Raw genomic sequence first — 23,010 nt, 5'->3', positions numbered from 1 at the left:
CCAAGCCATCCAGAAAATACCGACCTCCTCGCTACCGAGCCGGCTGGTCTGATTTCCTGCCCTGTTCCTGGGCTTCGGCGATGCTCTTGTTCATCCCGCCGGGCGCCTCTACTAGGGTGCGGAGGTGGAGTCTTCTGTCGAGACGGGTGTGAGGATGCGGCTAGGCTAAGCTCGGCCCTACGCCGGCCATCATTTTTTTGTAAGTTTCTCTCTGCGCGGACCGGGGCTGGAGGGGGCGCGACCAGCGGTTGGCCCATCAGCCCGCCTCGGGCCATCTGGTTCATGAAGGTGCGCAGCATCTCGTTGGTGTGGAGCATCTGCAACTGCAAGTCCATGACTTGTCGATTATTTGCCGGGGCTTCGGGGTCCAAACTCTCCGACAAGGGCGGCGGCACTGGTAGGCCCATCCCGTCCAAGCTTGGCTCGGCCTGCACCTGGTCAGCCGCGGCCGTGGTTAGCACACCTCTCCCATTCCCACCCTCCGGTGGGGGAATGGGATTGATCATAGTGCCCGTGATGGGCTGCGCACCCCCTGCCCGAGGGGGTCTTCTGTTTATCCCCTGCCGAGAGGCTTCGGGGGGCGGTGATCGCCTCGTTTGCCCAATGGGTTGTGGCTCGTCCGTGCGGGAAGTCGAGCCATGCTGCCCTGATCTCGTGTGCACCATTATTGTTGCTCTTGAGTTGGTAGAAACGACGATGCTTGCGATGTCGTTCCCACAGAAGGCGCCAAATCTGTTGCGGGTGAAAACCTCCGATGTCCGGTTCGCCCACGGATGAGTCTGCAAAAACCAAGCGATGAGCACAAGAGAGCTGGTGTGGCTCCGGCCTAGGACTCTCCGATGCTCAAGTCAGGTCTCCAATGCAACAGCATAACTGCGTCGTAACTGCGTAGTAAAAGCAAGATCCTCAATGGTGCTCCATACCTGGGTATTTATAGAGTGAGGATGCGATGAGGCGGTGGGGAGAGTCCTAGTATGGTAGGAGTCCTTCTTTCGAAAGGTTCTCTCGCGTAGAGCGGAGTGGAGAGCTATTTTCGGGGTCGGGCTCTTAATAAGGTAAGAGTCCATGTAGAGTGTGATTCCGTGTGGCGCTGGGACCGCGGCTCGATCCTTATCCCGTGATTCTTAGGATACGCTGACGTGGCCCGGAGATCCCCGGTGAGGCACTATGGCAGCTTTAGTGGAGGAGGGCTCGGCCTCGGAGGTCGGCCTAGGTGGTCGGCAAGGGATGTCGGCAAGGGAGGTCGGCCTGAGAGGTTGGTCTCGGCCGCAAGCTCGGCCAGGTGTCTATGGCTGACCTGTATGAGTTCGGCCTCAGCCACCGGCTAGCTTGCGTGAGTCTGGCTCTGTCAAGTGACTTATAGTGGAGATGGGGTCGGCCCGATTTCCTGCTCGGCCCAACTCGGTTCTCGGACTGAGGTCGGGTCGGCCCTGTGGCAGCCTCTGATAGGTGGGGTGTTTTATGCCTCATCAGTGGCATACTTTGATGCGGATTGGGCAGGTTGCCCTGTAGATTGGAAGTCCACGACTGGATATAGTATATTTTTTGGATCTCACTTAGTTTCCTGGTGTTCCCGAAAGCAACGTACGGTTGCAAGATCATCCATTGAGGCCGAATATCAAGCAGTTGCCTCTGTTGCTATTGAAATTGTATGGTTGCGCTCCTTGTTACAGGAGTTGGGTATTTTTTTGCCTACTACACTGGTTATATGGTGTGACAATATCGGGCGACTTATCTCCCAATGTTTCATGCTCGAACGAAGCACATCGAGATCGATTTTCACTTCATGCGTGATATGGTTGCCTCTAGCCAAAGACTTGTTCGTTATTTCTCTACTGTTGATCAGGTTGCTGATATATTTATCAAGGGGTTGTTTTGTCAATGTTTTGCTTTACTTCGTGCCAAGCTCACCGTCGGCAGCCCGCCGTTGAGCTTGAGGGGGCATGTTAAAGATATTCCTCCCTATACTACTACACATGGGAACACTGCTATCTGTCCAGCTGTATCCAACTCATGTGTTGTGACGTAACATAGTTTTTCTTTTTTTCTTTTTTTCTTTTTTTCTTTTTTTTTTTTTTTTGTGCAAACTGTTGTTACATAGTTACAATTGTTACTCTGTATCTAGTCTAGGATTATGTTCTCATTCATATAATGTATTTCCTATATAAGTGTAAACTGTTGGTTAATAAAGTGTGAGATTCTTTCAGTAATCATCCTATATATAGTTAACAGATAATCTAAATGATATTTTTCAGAAGAACTTGCAATGACCCTTTTGTTTTGTGTTTTTTTTTTTTTTTTTTTTGTTAAATAATCAATGAAAGGGCATCAACCCAGCATTTTTGAGCATTGCCTTCTTATACTTAACAAGCTTTATCCCAACTAAATGGGGCAAAGGCTAGTTGCTTCTATATATAATAGTAGTTAATTAATGAAGCCATAGACTACTATCATTGTAGTATATAAAAGGTCAATGTTTACCTCACAATCCATCTATTTCAAATTTCAAAAGTTCCATCTATTTCAAATTTCAAAAGTTTCCATTGGCCTTTCAATCCAATGAAAGGTCACTTGTAGTATTTCTCCATATCCAGCCCAAAATCCACGTTTCATTTCTATATCTTATTTCATATTTTTAAAGGAATTAAACAAACATTAATCCATCAAATCCAGCCTAGCAAAAACAAAATCTTGTCGCTACATGTTAGGTTAGTGACTAGTGAGATTCTTAATGGTTTAAAATATTATCTTATCAAAATCATTGTAACCATCCAATCCACATTATTATCATTATCTTCTTTTTTTTTCCTTTAAAAACCTTTTGTTTTTTTTGTTAGGAGATCCCTTTGAAACTTGTCAAGGATTCAATAAATCAGAATCATCAACATCACCTTGGGCAGCATATCTAAAATAACAAATTCTGGTTAGCTATCGTGGGTATTTATTTATTTATTTATTTAGGTTAAAATGGGCATTATTTTAACTTATCACTAATGAAAGAGATGTAATCAAGTACAGAAAGAAATTTTGTATTAAATTGAGAGGATGTGGTTTAGGGTTTAGAATCAGAATATTCCCCTTATGTTCCTTGCCTCAAAGATGACTTAAAAAATTGCAGAATATTCTCACATGAATTGGCATGGGTAGTTTAGGTATACCTGGAATATTCGGAGAGGACCATATATATTGGTTGTTCACACAATATTGGCTCAAGGGAAATATATATATAACAATAATTTTTTTACTTGTAATATAATAAAATATATTCTTAGGCAGTTGTTAAAATACGGAATAGTACCATTATATTTTATACAAAAGAGAATCTTTAGATCAGCCAACAATGGACTTTTTACCATTACTATTATATGTATTCCTTTCTTTGACCTTTCAAATTTGGGATCAAATACCAATTTTGTAATGTTTTTGGTTTGGTGATAAGCCGAGTGTCTTGACTCTTAACAATGTCTTGGGCTTTCACTTCAACATTGTGTTGGGGACAAGGGTGTCAATTTGAAACCTAAATCTAAATTGTTGTATAAAATCGTATCGAATCATATTAAAGAAGATTCAGTATGACTTTAGTATGGAGAATTGGAAATTTTCTTGGTTTGATACGGTATTGATTTCTAAGGCAAAATTGTTCGGTATGTACTGAACCTAATCGAATTATGTGTTTTATATCAAACCGAGGCTATATGTGTTTACATATATATAAAGGAACAAGAATCGTGCACGAAAGATTCTCCCATAGAACCTGCCTTTATACGGGTGGGGGTTTTGGTAATTTTGAATGGACATAAATGCCCATCCAACTTTTTTATATTATAATAATAACATTAAGTGCAAAGAGTAAAGACAACTTTTTTTTTTTTTTTTGATAGAAAGAGTAAAGATGACTTACCAAAAAAAAAAGTATTTAGACAAAACCCAAAAGTCAAAACCCTTTCCCTACTAACCATTGTAAGTGTCTATCCCTAATTTCTCTACAGCTCAGGTTTTGACTTGTGCCGCGCTGTGCTTGTGCTTCATGCTCAAGACAACAAATCCTCAAAGCAAATAAGAAACCGTATTTGATACTGAATAAAAATCAAATCAAATTTGTATCGAGTTGATGTGGTATCGGTATTGAAAATGCAATTTGTATTCGGTAGAATTCGGCTTTTAGTATGTACTTTCTATCTTTTGTACTAAATCGAAAATGTACCGAATTTCCGTTACCGTACCGATTGACACCCTTAGTTGGGTGTATAATGTCTTGCATTCCATCACTTCAACATATTTAGAGCCACATGGGTATTTCAGTAAAATTCCTGTGTAGGGTTTTCACTATAAATTTGTAGCAAAGGTTCCTTCTCTGTAATGCAACCTGAGAGAGATGTGAGGACAAACAACTGTAATCCTATTCTCCATTGATAATGAAACGGATCTCTTCTCACCATTGACGTAGGCAATCTTGTCGAACCTTGTAAATCTTTATATACATTGTGTGACTGTCCATTCTCATTATTAACTTGCTACATAAATTTGGAACCAAAGCATTCGGTTTTTTACAAGGACAAGCTTATATTCAACCTTTGGCACATCTACATTTTTTATTTTAATTAACTGTAAGATACCTTTATGTTAGGGTTTAGGGTTTAAGCACAAGGTTGCTTAAAGCATTACACCCTGAGTATCGAGTTTGGAATATCCAGGCTGCTACCTCCAGCTAGTATTTATAGAAAAACTAGGGTTTAGATCAGATGGATTAATTACTAGATTACCCCTCACAGTCTGAGCTTTACTATGAGTAGGATTATGTTAGAACATATGAAGGAATATTACATCAATACCCTTACACTTTACATGGAAGGAAATAACAAGGTATGATCAACAAAAGCAGTGTTGAAAACTTTCACCTGCATCACTCATAGCAACAAGAATGGTGTAGTAATTGATGCTAATTAAAGTTTCTAGAACAACCTCTTACTTAAACTTTGGTGGTGGAACATTAAGAAGTTGCGTCTACGTAAACTTAAGACCTTTGGTGAACGGTAGACATCGATTGCATGCCTTAGTGGTGAACTAATTAAACGCATCATCATCGTCATCATCTTTTAGTACTCATAGGAGATTGCTGAAGATTTCTTCATAAATAGAAATAAAGTAAGATTTCTTTGTGGCCAATCCACCATTAAACCTTCCTACAAAAGGAATAATACAAACAAACTGTAGAGCTGCCCGGCAGGACCCTACTGCCAAAACACAGCAAGGCGAGCAATGACCGTCTTACCCTGCTCGAGCGCCTTGCCCGAGTGGAGGTAAGGCAATCATTTGCCATCTTGCCGTGTCTTGGCAGTAGGATTCTGCCGGGCAGCTCAGCAGTAGAGGATCTGAATCTGTGTCCACCCATATCTCTACTCTTTGGTACCTTTTGTCCATCATCTTGTTGCAAATCTTGCATGATGCTTTTGGTTTTCAATGCGAACACGTTCCTGAAAAAGAGCAAAATTGCGATGTAAGTAAAAGAATTACAGCAGCCCAATCAACAATATAGGTAATCAGGTCAAAACAACCATCACATATTATAATTGGATGATTCACAGAAGGAACCAACCAAATAATACGTGGTAATAATTGAAATGGAAAAAGAATTTTATCATACTGCGACAAGGAAGGTGAGCAAACAAAGGAGTCAAACAAATCAACCAATGAAAAAGAATGGAGGTATTCTCTGCGCATCCCTAAAGGTCCTGCAATCCAAATATGTTTTGATATAAAAAAGAATAAAAAAAAAAGATACCATATTGATTCCTTTATCAGCTAACACAAAGGACAGATGAGATTTATACTAATGACAATGACAAGTGTATCTTTAGAGGCAACAAAAATTACCCAATTTAACCCCAAGGGTTAGCTCGGTTGGTAAAGACCAATACCTCATAATTAAGATGGAGATCATGAGTTCAAATCTCCCTGAGTTTTATCTATTAAAAAAAAAAAAATACCCAATTTGCATCACTCTTAGATAAATTACAATCATATGAAGACAAAACATGAATGCTGTGAGAAAAATTATCTTTGGAGTTAATAGAACTACAGTTTAAACACAACAAGAAAGAGAAAACAAGAATTAAACTCTCAAAAGGCAATGCTGCCATCTTCCTTTCATGTTATCTTTGTTTAAATACAAAAGAAAGGTTGGATGATAATTCATTACAAAACTTGTTATTACACTCTCTACATTCTTCACTCTATACAAGCAAAATAGAAAACAAAATCAGCAAGCCGGTGAAGCAGTAGTAGTATGGGTGGAGGAAGACGAATCTGGTGAATTCGAATGACTCTTTTCATCGGCGGATTGGTTCCTCCTCCTCCTCTCTTCCGACGGTGAAGTGGATCGCTGTGATTGCTTTACTGTGGAAGGCAGAGGAGGCATTGGTGCAGCAGCTACTGGAGAATAGATTCCATTAGTAGCAACTCCATTCGTCTCCCGTGTCGTCGCCGCCGCCACTGCATCATATTCCGGTGGAGGGACCCAGATGCCTCCCACCACCACAAATTGAGGCTGCTGTGGGTTGCTGCCATTAGGGATTGCCGCCGAACGGGGTCGTCTTGTATGCAGCCGATATTTCTATAACAAACAAAAAAATACAATCAGAAATACTAAACGATTACATAATCTAAGAGTTGAATTCCTGTGCATGTATGTTCAGCTGGATACTAACACCTAAAAAGTAAGACAGGTGTTAGCTCCTTATTCATTCGTAAGCGTATGTATATTAAAAAGTAGGATCGATGTCCGTACATGAGAAGTTAATTATTCCATTTATATTATGTATTTAACTATTTTAGAAGCACTTCTACCCAAAAAAGAAAAATTTATTCTAGAAGAACAAAAACTTTTATCTATATTATATAATATGAGAGGCAGTTTTCTATCCGTTACGCTATACTCCCATGAGTCTATCTCTCATAAAAACACATTATTACCTCCTTGTTTTAAGGAAGAGAGGGATAGAAACATGAGAGTCCTGCGTCCCGAGCTTGGCCTACACAAGTTCTATCATGTGTCTATCTCTCTCTTCGCCTGTGAAATAACATCATTATCTTTGTTATTCATAAAATTTCTTTCTTATAAAGGATAGGGAAAAATTTTCATACTCGATCGTATAAATCGAGTATATGAGAGAATGCGAGTTTCAAGACATTAATTAATAAGTGAAAATTTACGATTTTTCCAATTCTTTGTCAGAAACCCTCTCACATACAAGGATAGGGAAAACTTTCCACTAAAGGATATAAAATTTTTTATTTTTTTTTTTCTTTTTCGTTGGAGCCTATAAGAATCGATTCCATGTTCACTTGGGACTTTGCAACCTAGGATGCCACCAACTCCACTTAGGGGTCAATTTAGATAAAAACTTCTATGAAAAGATTCGCATCCAATAGACAATGACTGAATGAAATCTGACAATGTGGTCCCTACACTCTCTTGTCGTATATTTAAAGCGATAGGGAGAGAGAATCCAGAAAAGGAATCTCAGAATAAAAAAACACCCATTAATAGAAAAACTCCGCCGACGCCCACGGCCCATGGCATCTCTATGATTCTCCACGGCTACGCTTCTTTCCACCTAACCCCCAATTTTTAACTAAATTTGAAAACCAAAATATAAATTTGGAAAAATCATAAATAAAAAAAAAAATAGATTTAACTGATTTACAATTTACAATTTACAAACCTGTAAATGACTTTTGACTTCGTCGTTTGTAAGCCCATCTACCTTCATCAACTCTCTAATCTGTTTAGGTGTTGCAGCTGTGAAAGAATCAATCAAAGCAAAGAAGGACAAATTAGATTCTAAAAAAAAAATCAGTAAATTCTGATTTTGATTTTACACACAGAGAGAGAGAGAGAGAGATACATACCATGAGAACCACCCAATTGTTGAAGGGCATGTAAGAAACGACGATGAAGCTCTGGTGACCAACATCTCCTGGGTTTCCTCTGTGATAATCCTTCTTTCTCTTCTTTATCTTCTTTCTTGGAACTATCATCTCCATTAGCTACTGTATCAGTAGTAGTAGTTGTGGAACTTATAGTTGCTGCTTGGGCTGAAGATGGAATTGTAGCAATGGATGTTGTTGTTGTTGCAGTAACCCCTTTATTATCTCTCTGAAAAGCATGAAATGCACCCACACTTTTCTTAGGTTCAATCAATGAGGGCTTCTCTGTTTGATCCTGCAAAAAAAGTTCTTTCATAGTTTTAGAAAAAGATTCAATTTTTAATTCTTTAAAACAGAGGAATATTTGGTTTCTGTCTAACCTGTTTAGGGGGTGATGGATCTGAGTCTGTGTTCCAGAGTTGAACAGATCTTAACCAATCAGTCTTCTGAAGGGGTTTATCCTTATCATTTATTTCTTCACATTTGGATTTGTTTTGAGATTCCTCTTCTGTTGAAGAGGAGTTTCGTTTTATAGGAATAAATTCTTCTAACATGGGTCCTTCGCTTGATGTCTGCTCTGAACACTCAGATCTTCCGGGAAAATACTCCGCCGTTGTGGCGGCGCTTCCAACCTGTTGCCGGCAAGCATCGATGGCTACAAAAAACAGAGAACCCAGAATCAAATTTATTGATTTTATTTGTTGCGTTCCAAGAATTCAAACAAAAGTCCAGAAAATAAATCCAAAGAATAAGAAAAATTAAAAAAAAAAGTAAATACCTTGGGTAACAAGCTCTAGGCAGAGGGGAAGTTCGCGATGGAAGACCTGGATCTTCCGGCGTTCTTCTTCAAGGGCTTCCACATATTCTCGACATCTTTGCATTCGTTCTAAGTAATCTTCCATTTTTGTCATTCTTCGTATCAGGGTTTTTTCTTAATCGATCGAAGACGAGATTTAATGAAAAAGAGGAAAGAGGAGAAGAAAAAGGGAGAGGGAGAACAAGAGGAGCAGAGAAAGGGAAAGGTTAAGAATGGGATCTTAGTATTTGGCATCAAAACAGAGAATAAACTTTGAAAGAAAGATCATTTTTTTTAAGATGTTAAGAGAGAGAGAGAGAAAAAGAGAGAAGAAGAAAGAGAAGAGGAAAAGGGATCGAAGGGGTGTAAGGAGTCGATGGCGGTGCGTCGCGTATATGACGTAAGACTTAAGAAGTGGTATTGAATATTCGATAGGGTTGATTCCTTCGTCGATAGGGTAGGGGTGTGTTCTGGCGCTGACGTAAGAGAGAGAGAATATAAGAAGTAGAGATAAGATCGAAGACATCTTCGCTTTCCTTTTAAAAGTGGGGGAATTCACAGACAGGATCAGACCTCATAACGTTCCAACGATATCGCCTGTTTCAGAATTAGTCTTTTTTTTTTTTTTTTATAGGTAAAATTGTTTCAGAATTAGTCGGAAGCCAGGGGAAAAAATGTAAAGATTTTTTTATTTTATTTTGATTCATTAAATTCAAATATTTTATTATTCTTTATTAGGGACGAAATTTTGCTTCTACACTTTGTAGCAGGAATTTTCCTGCTACTAGGCTGGCTGCCAAGGAAATGAGATCTTAAAGGATATTTTAGAAAATAGAAAATGAGATCTTAAAGGTTATTTTAGAAAATACAAAAACCTAGGAGGGTATTTATGAACTCAAAGGGAAGCTGAATTATTCCATTTCCTTGGCTGGCAGCCTGCTAGTGTAGCAACAAGAAATTTTTCGAAAGGAATACCACACGATCGCACCCTTGGAAAGATGGAATGACCAAGAATCCGGCTAGTTTGCAGTGCTAGGGTGCGCTGGAAGATGTCTGGTGCACTGTCCGAGCTCGACACGTGGCCGAGAAGCCCTTTCGGATGGCTTGGATGGATGCACACATCTGAAGACCGAGTTGGAAATCATTCTCTCCATCGCATGTGCAACACAGTCAGATGTGTGCACCATCGAAGGGCACCTCGGCCACAGGTCGAGCTCGGGTGGAGCATTGGACATCTTCCAACGCACCCCAACACTGCAGAGGAGCCAGATCCAATGACCAGGAATGCGATGGTCATTTCATGCGTCTCTGTGTTTGGGCACAGAGCGGCGTGTGCTGCACGACCGGGTGGTGTTCTCTTTCCCTTTCTATTAAAATAAAGATTTTCAAAGCAAATTGTAAGAATCGGATAATGAGACCATGCTTTTTTTCTCTGTCTATCTCTTTGGTGATTTAAAATCCGAATTCGAGATCAATTGATCCTGATTCTAACCCTGCTAATTCTACCAACCACAAGAATGGATCTGGCAATCTGAACGGATCGAGCCAATTCAGCCTATGGGTTTAGTTCATGGTATCGGATTGGGGTTCGGTTAGTTTTGAAATTGATACTGATACCTATATGTATTGGTTCATATGTATTGTATTAGACATTTTTGCCCTAAAAAATATCGATACCAACATTATTTTGACCATTTTATCCTTTATCCATACCATACCAACTGATCTGATACGGATTCCTGAAGCCCTCTGTTGCTGTTGAGATCTCCCTTCCACGATTTGGTTCAATCCTGCACACAATAGAATTAGAAGGCAGAGCGGGTGAAAGCCCCGGAGTGGATTCTGGGGGAGGACTCTCCGATGCCGAAGTTAGATCTCAAAGCAATGCAGCAGTTAACGGGGCTGGAGACGAAAAGTTTGGCTCCAGAGCCCTTGGATCTCAACCAATGGAATAGTCCTAAGGATCTTCCCTTCTCCCTCTCTCTCTCTCTCTCTCTCTGCCCTTTTTTATATGACGTTGTCTCAAATTTCCTTCCTCTCTTTGGGGTTGCGTATTCTTCAAGTTAGGGCAAGAGATCCGACCAGGAACCGTTAACCGAATTTGTCAGTATTTTCAATGATTGTGCCTTTGGTAGGCGACATGTAAAGTTCCTTTCACATACTTCAAGCGTGAGGTTATGGTTAGGGGTTCGACCTGGTTATGGATTCTCTGAACCGTTTCCTGGTTCGACCCCGTTACACATGTCCTCATGGCATTGGAGTTTAGATTACATATATATCAGGAAAGATATTCCAACTCTCCCCTCCCTCGATGGCTCCTGTTCATCCTCTCCGTCTCCCCTCCCTCATTGTCTCCTACTCACCCTCTCTCTTATTCTGGTTAAGGTTCAAAACGTTATTGATATAGAAAATCCAAATTTCAATCCAAGATCAACAAGCTGAAATCTCTAAATTGAGGGAAAACAAGAAGCAAAAGGCAATGACACTACCACCACCAGATCTCTAAAATGAGATGTTCGGATAATGAGATCCAAAAGACTCAAAGATGAATGCGGCTGCAGGAGGGTTGCAATAATGGACTGATTGAACGGCTGAGATGCAAAAGGAGGGATCTGATGATCAATAAATGTTAGTATGTAAGATTTTATAACACAATGCTAGCGTATAGATCTCTTTCCTAGTAATAATTATAAGAGGAAATGGTTTCTGTTCGGGAGTGTAGCTCTTGCGCTCAGACACATGATGAGGCGAAATGATTGCCCCCGCCCCACAGTAGGAGAAAATCTCGCCCCTGTTGATGCTTCCTCTCGCGCTCCCATTGGTTTGACGCTTCTGTAGGCATGCTCCCGGACAGAAAACTCTTCTCCTAATTAATTTGGGGAAGAGATCACTACCTAGGCTTCTAGAGCCTACACACGTGCACTGGTCAATGGGAATGCACGTGCAAGCATCGCCCTGGGCAAGATTTCCAACTTTCCATGGGAACAATGCAGTATTTTCACGCGCTTATATGTTTAGGTGCAAGAGCAACGCGAGTCATGTGACCAAATAGCATTCTTTTCCTCTTATAATTTATCACAATAATATGTTATTTACAATTTTTTTAAGGCTGGGAAGTAGTTTTCTGTCCGGGAGTGTGGCCTACGCCAGCACTCCCATGTGTCTGTCTCTCTCCTCCTCAAAACAAGAAGGCGGGGGTGTCTTTTTATATGAGGAGGAGAGAGATAGACTCATGGGAGTGCTTGCGTAGCGTAGACCATACTCTCGAGCAGAGAACTTTCTCCCTTTTGTTAAATAGATATCAGTTTTTTTTCTTGATATATTGTAATCCATTAATAGATCAATCCAATTTTTTGTGGATTCGTTTCGCCCGATTCACCAAATTTAAATCTAAATCTGCTCACAATCAAGCAGACCGATTCCATGTTTTAAAACCCTAATTTCTATCTCCTCTCTCCAAATATCTTGAGAAGACAACGTAGAGAGAGAAAGAGGGGTGGGGGGAAGAATCAACAAAGAATCTTCTTAACGTGCGCGTCTACCATTGCCACGTATGGGAAATGACGGACGACATTAATTATAGCCTATTAATTTAATTGATTTGAATTTCTATCAAAAGAATTTTAATTGATTTAAGAAAATAAAAAGGAAATGTTCTTTTGGCCTAGGCCTTTTTAATAACCCTAGTGCTTTCTAAACGAGTCATGCTTTGTAGCTTTTGAAACAAGAAACATATATTAGTGTTTGTATCTTTTTCATCCGTACAATCCATAGGGGTAGAGAGATCATTTTAGGTGAACAGAGAGAAAGAGAGTTGCGTCTTCATATGGGAACTATTGCTCTCTTTTTATTTAGGTTGTGTTTGGTATTGATTTTTGGAATACATTTTAGGTAGACTTCACATTCTTGATCGATAAAAGTAACTATTTGAATTAATTATGATTTATACATTTAATTGATTTAATTTTGTTGATAATATTTAATTGATTTAATTAACAAAAGAAAAAAAATAAGAGAATGGTTCTTTTGAATCTTTTTACCATAAGTGCAGTTTTATTATTATACAAAAAAAAAAAAAAAAAAAAAAGGTGCAGTTTTACTAGATGACTCACTATTTGAATTTTCTCTTTAGAAGAAAATTATATTATATGGGAGAGGGTTCAAGCGGCAATGAGAAACGCATCAATGAGATGGAAAAAAAGAGTATCATACATGGGAGGGCAGAAAGGTCGTTTTATATCTGAAGGAGAGAGATAGACACATAAATGTTAACGTACCCTATTCCAGCAGTTCAGAGAACTTTTTCCTATATTATATTTAACACTCCATCTCTAAACCTTCAAAACCCAACCCTCCTTCCATAAAATATAAGATCCAACTCCCCATGATCCATCAGGACCCGATTAGGTATTGGCTTTAGGTTTGGTATTGGACTGATACTTATCGGTATCAATCTTTAATCAGCTGTTTCAATCATTTTGGACTACTTTCCCCTTATGTAGTATCAGATTTTAACAATTATACACTACATCGTAGGTATCCGTACAGTTTACCGATCTCATATTACTCAGATATCGATATCGATATCATTGTCGACCAATGTTAATCGGATCGACTGATACAGCCAATCCAAGACTAATACCTATCTCTCTGTCTCTCTCTCTCTCTCCTAATCAACCAAGTCTTGAACCTTATACCCCAAGGTTGCACACATGATTAACAAACTGTTTGAGGATACCAAGAGGCTGGTAGATGAAGGGGGTGATGGAGTGGACCGGTAGAGATGAGGAAGGAAAGGAATGTCTTAAAAACATAAAATGAAACAGAAGATTCGAACTTCTAATCTTCTGAGAATCTACACTCTACTGCTAAAACATCCTAATTGAACAAACAATTGTTTTTACTCCGCCACTTCTGACCAATCAAGATTTGAGGAGACACTTGAATTGATTATTTGATTTGGTCAGATTTGCAATGACTCGACTTGCTTACTAAAGATCTTCTGAGAGTCTACATTCTACCGTCAACACACCCTAACTGAGCAAACAATTGTTTTCGCTCCGCCACTTCTGACCAATCAAGATTCGAGGAGACACTTGAATTGATTATTTGATTTGGTCAGATTTGCAAAGACTCGGCTTGCTTACTCTCTTTACTTTTTAGTGTCAAATTATATATATAAAAAAACTGCGTGTTGCACGAGTGAAGATTTCCGTCCCACTGCCAGCTTTGGATGGATCTCAGTGAAAGGGTCTTTTATTGTAAAAAACAGAACATAACGGGTAAGGTGAATGTTTCACACATGTTCTTTTATTTCCATATATGTGTCTTTAAACACTTTTTATTTCCATTTATGTTTATTAAAGCATTTTTAGTAGTAACATCGAGAGGCATTTATAAAATCCAAGGAACATGTGTCATCACAAAACCGTACATATATACGGATAGGTTATCCGGGTCCACAAATGATCTAGGACATTTTCCTTGAAAATTATAGGCTTTGTACATGAAAATTGCTTCAGCTTTCAGATATAGGAGAGGAAGGGTGTGTCGAGTGTGGTATAATATATATACCTCTTTTTAATGGACAAAGGATCAAGTAAGATCCAAAACCTCTACTGACGCCTGTCCGTCCTGCTGTATGCTGCGCAGATACAATAAGGCGTGCAATGACCGCCTTACTCCTACTCGAGCAAGGTGCTCGGGCAGGGGTAAGGCAGTCATTATGCGCCTTGCTATGTCTACCCAGCACACAACAGGACGGGCAGGCGACAGTAGAGGTTCCAAATTGGAAGTAGAAACCTAATTTTTACTTCCAAAGAAGTGGTTAGTTTGGCAAGTATGCACCTAACTTTTTAACCCCCTCCCCGTTGCCCCAGTCATAGGCAACGGGTTTCTCCTGAAACTTAGAATATGGTTTCAATGGTTATTCTTCAAAATGCACTATCATATGAATGAGGTATTCATGTGAATGTGGCAGATATGATTATTCTTACAATGTCTGTCATGGAAGTCAAAGGGTCTTACATTTCATATGAAATCGGTCTCATTAAATTTTCTATTCCTGCTATGCCTTTTTTTAAGGGAAAATTTTCTTTTACCACGAATTGTTTAGGGTTATTCTTAATGATGTAGCATCTACATGCATGGCACATATAAGACAAAAGGCTTTTATGTGTAAGATAAAAGATCACTATGAAACTAACATGACCGTTACCATTTTTGTCCCTTATTGTACACATCGACAATTTACCTTAGGCAATCCATTATGATTACAAACTCGCTGTAACAAACTGTGATAACACCAAACAAAACCTTTTTTAAAGGCGTCTCATCTTCTTTTGCCTTATCATGCATACTATCTTGTTATCATATCATTGTCCTTCTAACGCTTTAAAAGGGTGTACGGAAATGGACGTAAATATTTTTCTTGATATAGAAAGAATCTTTTGAAGATCTTATTTGAAATCTCAAATTAAATTATTCAAAATAATTTTAAATTAAATGAATATAAAAATCAATAATGAATTGGTTTTTTTGGTTGGTCAACCTTATGCTAACCTAGTTCTCTTTAGGTTAATGCCTAAACAACATGCCACAACACAAATCAAAGCTATTATTTACTTCCCATCCATAATACCTTTTGTTTTTGGAGCTTACTACATGTGTTCATACTTATTTAGGTAACTATTTCAATCACACACACACACACACAATATCAAAGGTGACAACTTTTACTGCCTCTAATATCATATTCTATGATGGTCAAAATACGATATTTTTACTCCATGAATTGATGATTCTGTAATTATAACCAATGAAAAATTAAGAAATTTCTTTCAAATTTAATTCCCTTGTATAGGATTGTTCCATTTGCTTATACAATGGCTCAATATTTTCTAAGAATTATATTTCCAAGGCAAAAATTTCTCTGGACCGCGCATTGCATGCCTAGTTGTCATGTTGAAGAATAATGTGACAACCAGGACATTGGATATCTAGGAAATGACTATTAGATGGTTTTAATCATACAGGTCCGTGGTACATTTTTGGGTTACATCCAAAAAACTCTTTCCTGAATTGATTTGGCCCAAATATCATTTGATCAACAACGATTTTTTAAGGCTTATTCTTAAGGATGTAAGCATCAGTGTGGCACATATAAGCAAAAGAGTTTTACTTATAGGATAAAAGACCACTATGAAACTATCATGACTATTACCATCTATGCCCCCTATTGTACAAATTGAAAGTTTACTTATGTTAAAAACTTATGGTTACAGACTCGGCATAATCAATCATGATTACACCAAGCAAAACCATTTTTAAAGGGTCTCCTACCTTCTCTTGTCTTGTCATGCATGTTTTCTTGTTGTAATGTAATTGTCCTTCTAATGCTTCAAAGGTGTACAAAATGGATGTAAATATTTTTCTTGAGATAGAAAGAATCTTCTAAAGATTTCATGTAAAATCTCAAATTAAATTATAAAGAAGAATTTTAAGTAGAATGAATAAAAAAAATCAATTATTATTTTTCTCTTTGTTGCCAAATCCAAGCTATTATTTACTCCTACCCATTGTGCCGTTTATTTTTTGAGCATACTATGTGTGGTTCATACTTATTTAGGTAATTATTTTCATTAAAATGCATTTATATATGTAGCTGAAGCTTAAGGATGTGATGCATAACTCCTCTCAAATCACTATCCAACAAGAAAAAGCATAAAAGATCCTTAGCCAAGTAGTGAATCCTTTGTGATTTTAATTGCTCTCAATTATTGGAGAGAAAATTGTTGGAACTTAACATTTGTTGCTTGTCCAAGAGGTAAGAACCTTGGATTGTTGTGGTCAGGTCTAGGCACTACAAGAAAAGAAGGCAAGACCCACACTTCAGAGAGGGTTTTAGCAGCGATAATTTCTTACTGCCACTAAATGATTGGTTTCACAGGCGAAAAACTTTTACCGCCTCTAAAGTATCGTATTCCACGATGGTCTGAATATGATAATTTTACCCCATACATTGATGATTTTGTAATTATAGCCAATGAAAAGATTGAGTAAATTCTTTGAATGACCACATGACAAATTTAACTTCCCATCTCAATGTTATAGTCCACCTTGTATAGAGTAGTTTTGTTTGTTTCTTCTGTGGCTCAATATCTTCTATGAATTTAATTATATTTTCAAGGCAAGAGTTTCTCTGGACCATGCACTGCACGCCTAGTTGTGTCATGCGAAAGTATGATGTGACAATCTGACCGTTGGATATCTAGAAAATAGTCTATTAGATGGTTCTGTGGTGAATACATTTTTTGGCTACATCCAAAAAACCCTTTCCCAAAATGATTTGGCCCAAATATCATTTGATTCTCAGCAATATTTTTAGGGTTTTTCTTAAGGATGTAAGCATGTATATTACACATATAAGACAAAAGGGTTTTACTTATAAGATAAAAGATCAATATGAAGCTAACATGACCATTGCCATTTATGACCCCTATTGTACAAATTGCCAGTTTATCTTAGGCCAAAACAGTCATGATCACAAACTTTGTTTAACCAACCGTTATTACACCTAGCAACACCCTTTTTTTTAATGGTCTTCCATTTTCTCTTGTCTTATCATGCGTGTTGTCTTCTTGTTATGCCATTGTCCTTCTAATGCTTCAAAGGTATACAGAAATAGATATCAATATTTTTCTTGAGATAGAAAGAATCTTCTGAAGATTTCATGTAAAATCTCAAATTAAATTATTTAGAAAATATTTAAATTGAATGAAAAAAAATATCAATTTGTCATTTTTCTTTTCATTGTTGCTTTTTTGGTTGGTCAACACCCTAGTAATGCCTCTCTTGTAGGAACATCCACAATAGAACCAGTGCACTTGACCACTTATGCTAAACTAGCTTCCTGCAAGTCCATGTCTAAACAACATGCCACAACCGAAATCCAAGCAATTATTTACTCCCACACATCGTACCTTTTTGTTTTTGGAGCTTGCTACATGTTTTTCCTACACATTTAGGTAACTATGTTGATTAGCATACACTTATATATGTAGCTTAAGCTTAAGGATGTGTTGCAGAACTCCTCTTTCGTCACTGGCTAGGTCCAACAAGAAAAAACATACATAGACGATCCTGAGCCAAGTAGTGATCCTTTATGATTTTAATTGATCTAAGTTATTGGGAGAAAATTATTGGGACCTAATATATAATTTAACCACATTAAATGGAGGACACTAGTAGATCGGCAAGGGAGATTTCTGTTTTATAATTGGATTTAGGGCTCATTGGAAAGACCTTCATGACCAGATCATCCTTTATCCACAATAATTTTGTGAATTTTGAAGGATAAGGAGTTTCCCTAATCTAGGATTTAATCCTTTTAATTATTGTTGAGGCCGATTGGATACCATCCCATGCCTATGATTATTCCTCTCCTTCCAATGCTCCCAAACAATGAATGATGGTAAAATTCCTGTAATGTGTTCACAAACACCATGAGCGGCCGTCTGGCCTTGCCAGAAGAGAATATAACTCCAAATATCCTGAGTTGGGATAATTTCAATATCCAAACGTCTACTAAAGTATTCCCATACTCTAGTAGCAGTGCCTCCTACAGTAAGCGCATGGGAGGTAGATTCCCGCCGAGGATCCCTACATCAAACACATTTAGATGCCTTAATTGATGCCTATAGTCATCACTGGTGGAGTTTTCCCATTAATAATCAGCCAAGAAAAGAAGCTTATCTTTGTAGGGACATATTGGTTCCAGATCCGTTTTGAATAAGGGGTTATAAGGAACTGAAACCGAACCTCTTGCCATGCTGATTTAATGGAGAAATTGCCATCAAAAGTTGGAGTCCACACCAACTTATCAGATCTTCTTGAGATTAAAATGTTATTGTTAATGATGTTGTCTTGAACAACCTGATTATCAATGAGATCTAAGGTCGCCTGATTCCAAGAACCATCTTCAAGAAGCACATCCTTGATACGAGTGTCAAGGTTAACATTGAGAGCGCCATCTGTAAAGTCTATGAGAGGACCCATTCCAAACCAATCATCTAACCAAAAAGGCACATCTCGTTGCCCAATCAACCACCTTGATTTTGAGAGAATAAAATCTTCAAGATCCAATGGTCTCCTTAATGTTTTTTGAACCCATCTTACTTCCTTGAGCTAAAATAATGTGAGCCCCCTTTAGAAACTTGGCTTTGAAGAATATACACCAAAGAGAATTTTCTGAAACAATGTGCCATAGACCTAGCTTTAAGCCTCATTTGATAGTAAATCTCAATAAATTTTCTGAAAGAAATTGTACACACCAACCAAGTATAATGGAATTTTATATACCAACAATTTATTGATGTCGGATGAGATGTAGGATATCTCATCCTTTTGTACCAATTGTCATTGCATCAGCCACCCACCACCACCACTGAAATGTTCCCTCTCTCTCTCCCCCCATCCCCTCCATCTCCGTCTCCATGTCTGGCTCTCCCTCCCCTCCCCTCAAGCTCTCCCTTGTCCTCTCCCTCCCTCACTTCCTCCACCACACCCCACCCTACCATCCCCGGATAGGTTCTATTAAAATCAGGATGTTTGATAGGATATTAAATGTTAAGGATAAGGATCCGTTGGTATTTCAAATATTCAATTTTATTTGAATTAGTCAACACTTATCTAAAAGTAGCTGTTGTAACTAATTGGGTTTATCCCATTGTAACAGATACGAATGTAACAACACTTTGAATTCAAGTTTATAAATATCATCACTACCCAACAAAGTGGGTATGGTGAGATTCATTCCAATTCAAACTCTCTATCTCTCACATGGTATCAGATCGACCTTATCGATTCCTGGTAATCTGTTGCCTTCTTCAACGACTTTATCTTAGCATTCATCTATCAAGCAATCTGTTCTTCCTCAACAATGTCTTCTTCTTCCTCAACACTGCTTAAAGATCACTTAACCTTGAAACTTACCTGTGATAATTTTCTTCTGTGGAAAACACAATTGTTTCCTCTTCTTCGATGCCAAGACTTAATGGGTTACATCGATGGCACAATTAAATGCCCACCCATGCATCATACTACTGCTAAATCTACTAAAGAAATTCCAAATCCTGCTTACTCTGATTGGATTCGGAAAGATCAGCTGGTACTTAGCTGGATAATTTCATCACTCTCACCAGAAGTATTGCAATATGTCGTCGGGCTCGACACATCTGCAGAAGTCTGGAGTGCTCTCCAATCTGCGATCGGATCTCTCTCACATACCAGTGTTCTCCAACTCCATATGCAGCTGCAAAACCTCACCAAAGGTGATAAGTCTGCTTCTGCTTATCTTCGCGAAGTCAAATATATATCCGATCAACTTGCTGCAGCCAATCGTCCTCTCTCCAATGAGGAATTAAATGCTATTGTCTTCAAAAACATTGGACCTGATTTTAGCGATATTGTCGCCGCTCTTTCTACAGAGACTGAACCTCTCACTTTTCATGATCTTCATCGATTACTCTTGAGTCATGAACTACGGTTGAAGAGTGCTCAGATACCCATTGAAGCAAATCTTACTGCTGTACCACCACCCACTGCTGCCACAACATCAGCACTCACTTCAAATGCTTCTCCTACAAACTCTAGCATTACTAATTATTCCAACCGAGCACAAGGACAGCGGCAAAGAAATAGAAGAGATCGCTGCCAGATCTGCAGCAAGTTCAACCATACTGCTAGCAAATGTTATTTCCGCTACACCAATCCACCTCCAACAAATCCATCACCATCTGCTAATATGGCTGGCATATTACCTACTCCTCCGTCCATGAGCGATTGGTTCCCAGACACAGCAGCAACCCATCTTGTCACACCAGATATCAGTAACCTGCAAATCTCTGCACCATATAATGGTAATGATTCCTTGCGCGTAGGTAATGGGGTTGGATTAAACATTAGCAATATTGGCTCTTCTCATATCCGTTCTCCATCTAATAATTTTTTTCATTTCACCAACATACTCCATGTCCCTAAAATCACCAAAAACTTACTTTCTGTTCATCATTTCACAAAGGATAATAACTGTTTCTTTGAATTTCACCCTTTTCATTTCATTGTGAAGGACCAGGTGACAAAAACGCCTCTGCTTCAAGGATCTCTTAAGGACGGGCTGTATCAATTGCCGAGCTTCAAGCCTCCATCACCTTCAGCCAACACCGCCCACTCTGATGTTCAAAATTCTGCCAATGCGTGGCATGCTAGGTTGGGACATCCTCAACCACGCACAGTACATGCATTGATTCATTCCCAAGTCTTACCTTGTTCTTCCAATAAAATAAATAAATGTGCATCTTGTTTTCTTGGCAAATCCCATAAAGCATCATTACCTGTCACTGGTAGCATTAGTTCTGCACCACTTGATTTAATTTTTAGCGATGTATGGGGTCCAGCTCCAGTTTCCTCAGTCAATGGTTTTCAATATTTTGTTATTTTCATTGATGATTTCTCCAAATTTACTTGGTATTATCCACTTCAAAATCGTTCTCTTGTTCCTTCTATTTTTCAACAATTTAAACGAATGGTGGAGAAACAATTTTCAAGACCAATAAAACAATTCCAATCAGATTGGGGTGGGGAATTTCAAAAATTGAATACCTTTCTAAACAAATGTGGTATTATTCATAGAGTTGCATGTCCTCACACGCATGAGCAAAATGGGGCTGCGGAGCGTAAAATTAGACTTGTGGTAGACACAGGTTTAACACTTCTTGCTCATGCTTCCATCCCACTAAAATATTGGTCGTTTGCTTTTGAAACTGCAATTTATCTCATAAATCGTTTACCCACTGTTCTTCACAAAAATAAATCTCCTATACAAGTCTTGTATAATCTTACACCCAACTATTCTTTCTTCAAAATTTTTGGTTGTCTTGTCTACCCTCTCTTGCGCCCTATAATTCTCATAAGTTCTCTCTCCGCTCTACTTTGTGTGTTTTTATGGGATACATCCTCTGCATCATGGCTACAGATGTTTGGATCTAAAAACAAACCGCATGTACATTGCTCGCCATGCTCAGTTTATTGAGGATCACTTTCCTTTTGCCACTCATATTCAAAGCACATAACCACATTCACTCCCACCTCAACCATGGTTATCAATATCCACCTTTGATACACGTCCGTTACAGGTCCAAGAAACACCAGGCACTTCATCTGGTATGACTTCACATACTACACCTTCATCATCTCCACTCTCCCCGCCTACCTACAATTATTCACCACTTATTGCCAATGCTGATGTGATCCCTACCCCATCTACTAACGAACGAGGATCAGATGCTATGAATAATGTTGCAGGGGTTATTGCAGATCCACAACCTTCCTTGCCTCCTAATTCATTATCTTCACAAGCCCAGAGTCATTTACTTGCAGCGCCTCTCACAAGGACTCACCCGATGCAACTAAGATCCAATCCAAGGCCATCAACACGTTGTCCTTTGCCATCTGCCCACTTAACACAAGGGCCCATTGAGGTTGAACCTACTTGTTTCACAGAGGCTAACAAACATGATAAGTGGCGGACAGCTATGGAAACGGAGTTCAATGCACTGTTAAAAAATGGAACTTGGAGTTTAGTTCCACCACATTCCCATCAGAATATAATTGGCTCTAAGTGGGTGTTTCGAATAAAAAGAAAAGCAGATGGTACGATTGAGCGCTACAAGGCCCGATTAGTGGCCAAAGGCTACAACCAACAGGAAGGTATCGATTACACAGAGACATTTAGTCCTGTGGTAAAGCCTACTACAGTTTGGACTGTGTTATCCTTGGCGACAGCAAACAACTGGGAGATGCGCCAATTGGATGTAAGTAATGCTTTCTTACATGGAACACTCAAGGAGGAAGTTTATATGAAACAGCCTCAAGGATTTATTGATCCCACTAAACCACAGTATCTATGCCGATTACATAAGGCGTTATATGGTTTGAAGCAAGCGCCAAGGGCTTGGTTTCAAAGATTGAGTGCCTATCTACTTACTTTGGGGTTTGAAGGATCCAAAACCGACACCTCATTATTTATTCTTAAGCAGGCCTCTCATTGTGTTTATATGTTGGTGTACGTAGATGACATAGTCATCACTGGCTCTAATCCCACACTACTCCATCATACCATTACTTCTCTACAGCAGGAGTTTGCCATTCGTGATTTGGGAAAATTGCATTATTTCCTTGGCGTGGAGGTGCTTCAATGTTCTAAAGGTATTGTGCTCTCTCAACAA

General features: G+C 38.9%; 1 protein-coding gene across 2 annotated transcripts; it reads right to left on the bottom strand.

Moving 5' to 3' along the window:
* Nucleotides 1-6,141: 6,141 nt before the first annotated feature.
* On the bottom strand, nt 6,142-8,835 carry LOC122663830 (transcription factor HHO3-like). 2 transcript variants are annotated; one of them, XM_043859480.1, is made up of 6 exons: nt 8,708-8,835; nt 8,310-8,584; nt 8,145-8,224; nt 7,912-8,090; nt 7,725-7,801; nt 6,142-6,613 (listed from the first exon to the last, which is right to left on the bottom strand). In XM_043859480.1, exons 1-6 carry the CDS (start codon nt 8,829-8,831, stop codon nt 6,260-6,262), a joined length of 1,089 nt encoding a protein of 362 aa, XP_043715415.1. In that variant the 5' UTR covers nt 8,832-8,835; the 3' UTR covers nt 6,142-6,259. The 2 variants fall into 2 exon arrangements, with proteins under 2 accessions (XP_043715415.1, XP_043715414.1); XM_043859479.1 differs by having other exon boundaries at nt 7,912-8,224.
* Between the last annotated feature and the right edge of the window lie 14,175 nt (nt 8,836-23,010).

Source organism: Telopea speciosissima, chromosome 6 (genome assembly GCF_018873765.1).
Source record: "Telopea speciosissima isolate NSW1024214 ecotype Mountain lineage chromosome 6, Tspe_v1, whole genome shotgun sequence".
Taxonomy (NCBI): Eukaryota; Viridiplantae; Streptophyta; class Magnoliopsida; order Proteales; family Proteaceae; genus Telopea; species Telopea speciosissima.
Note: the sequence above shows the minus strand (reverse complement) of the source record. Positions and strands in the feature narration are given on the sequence as shown.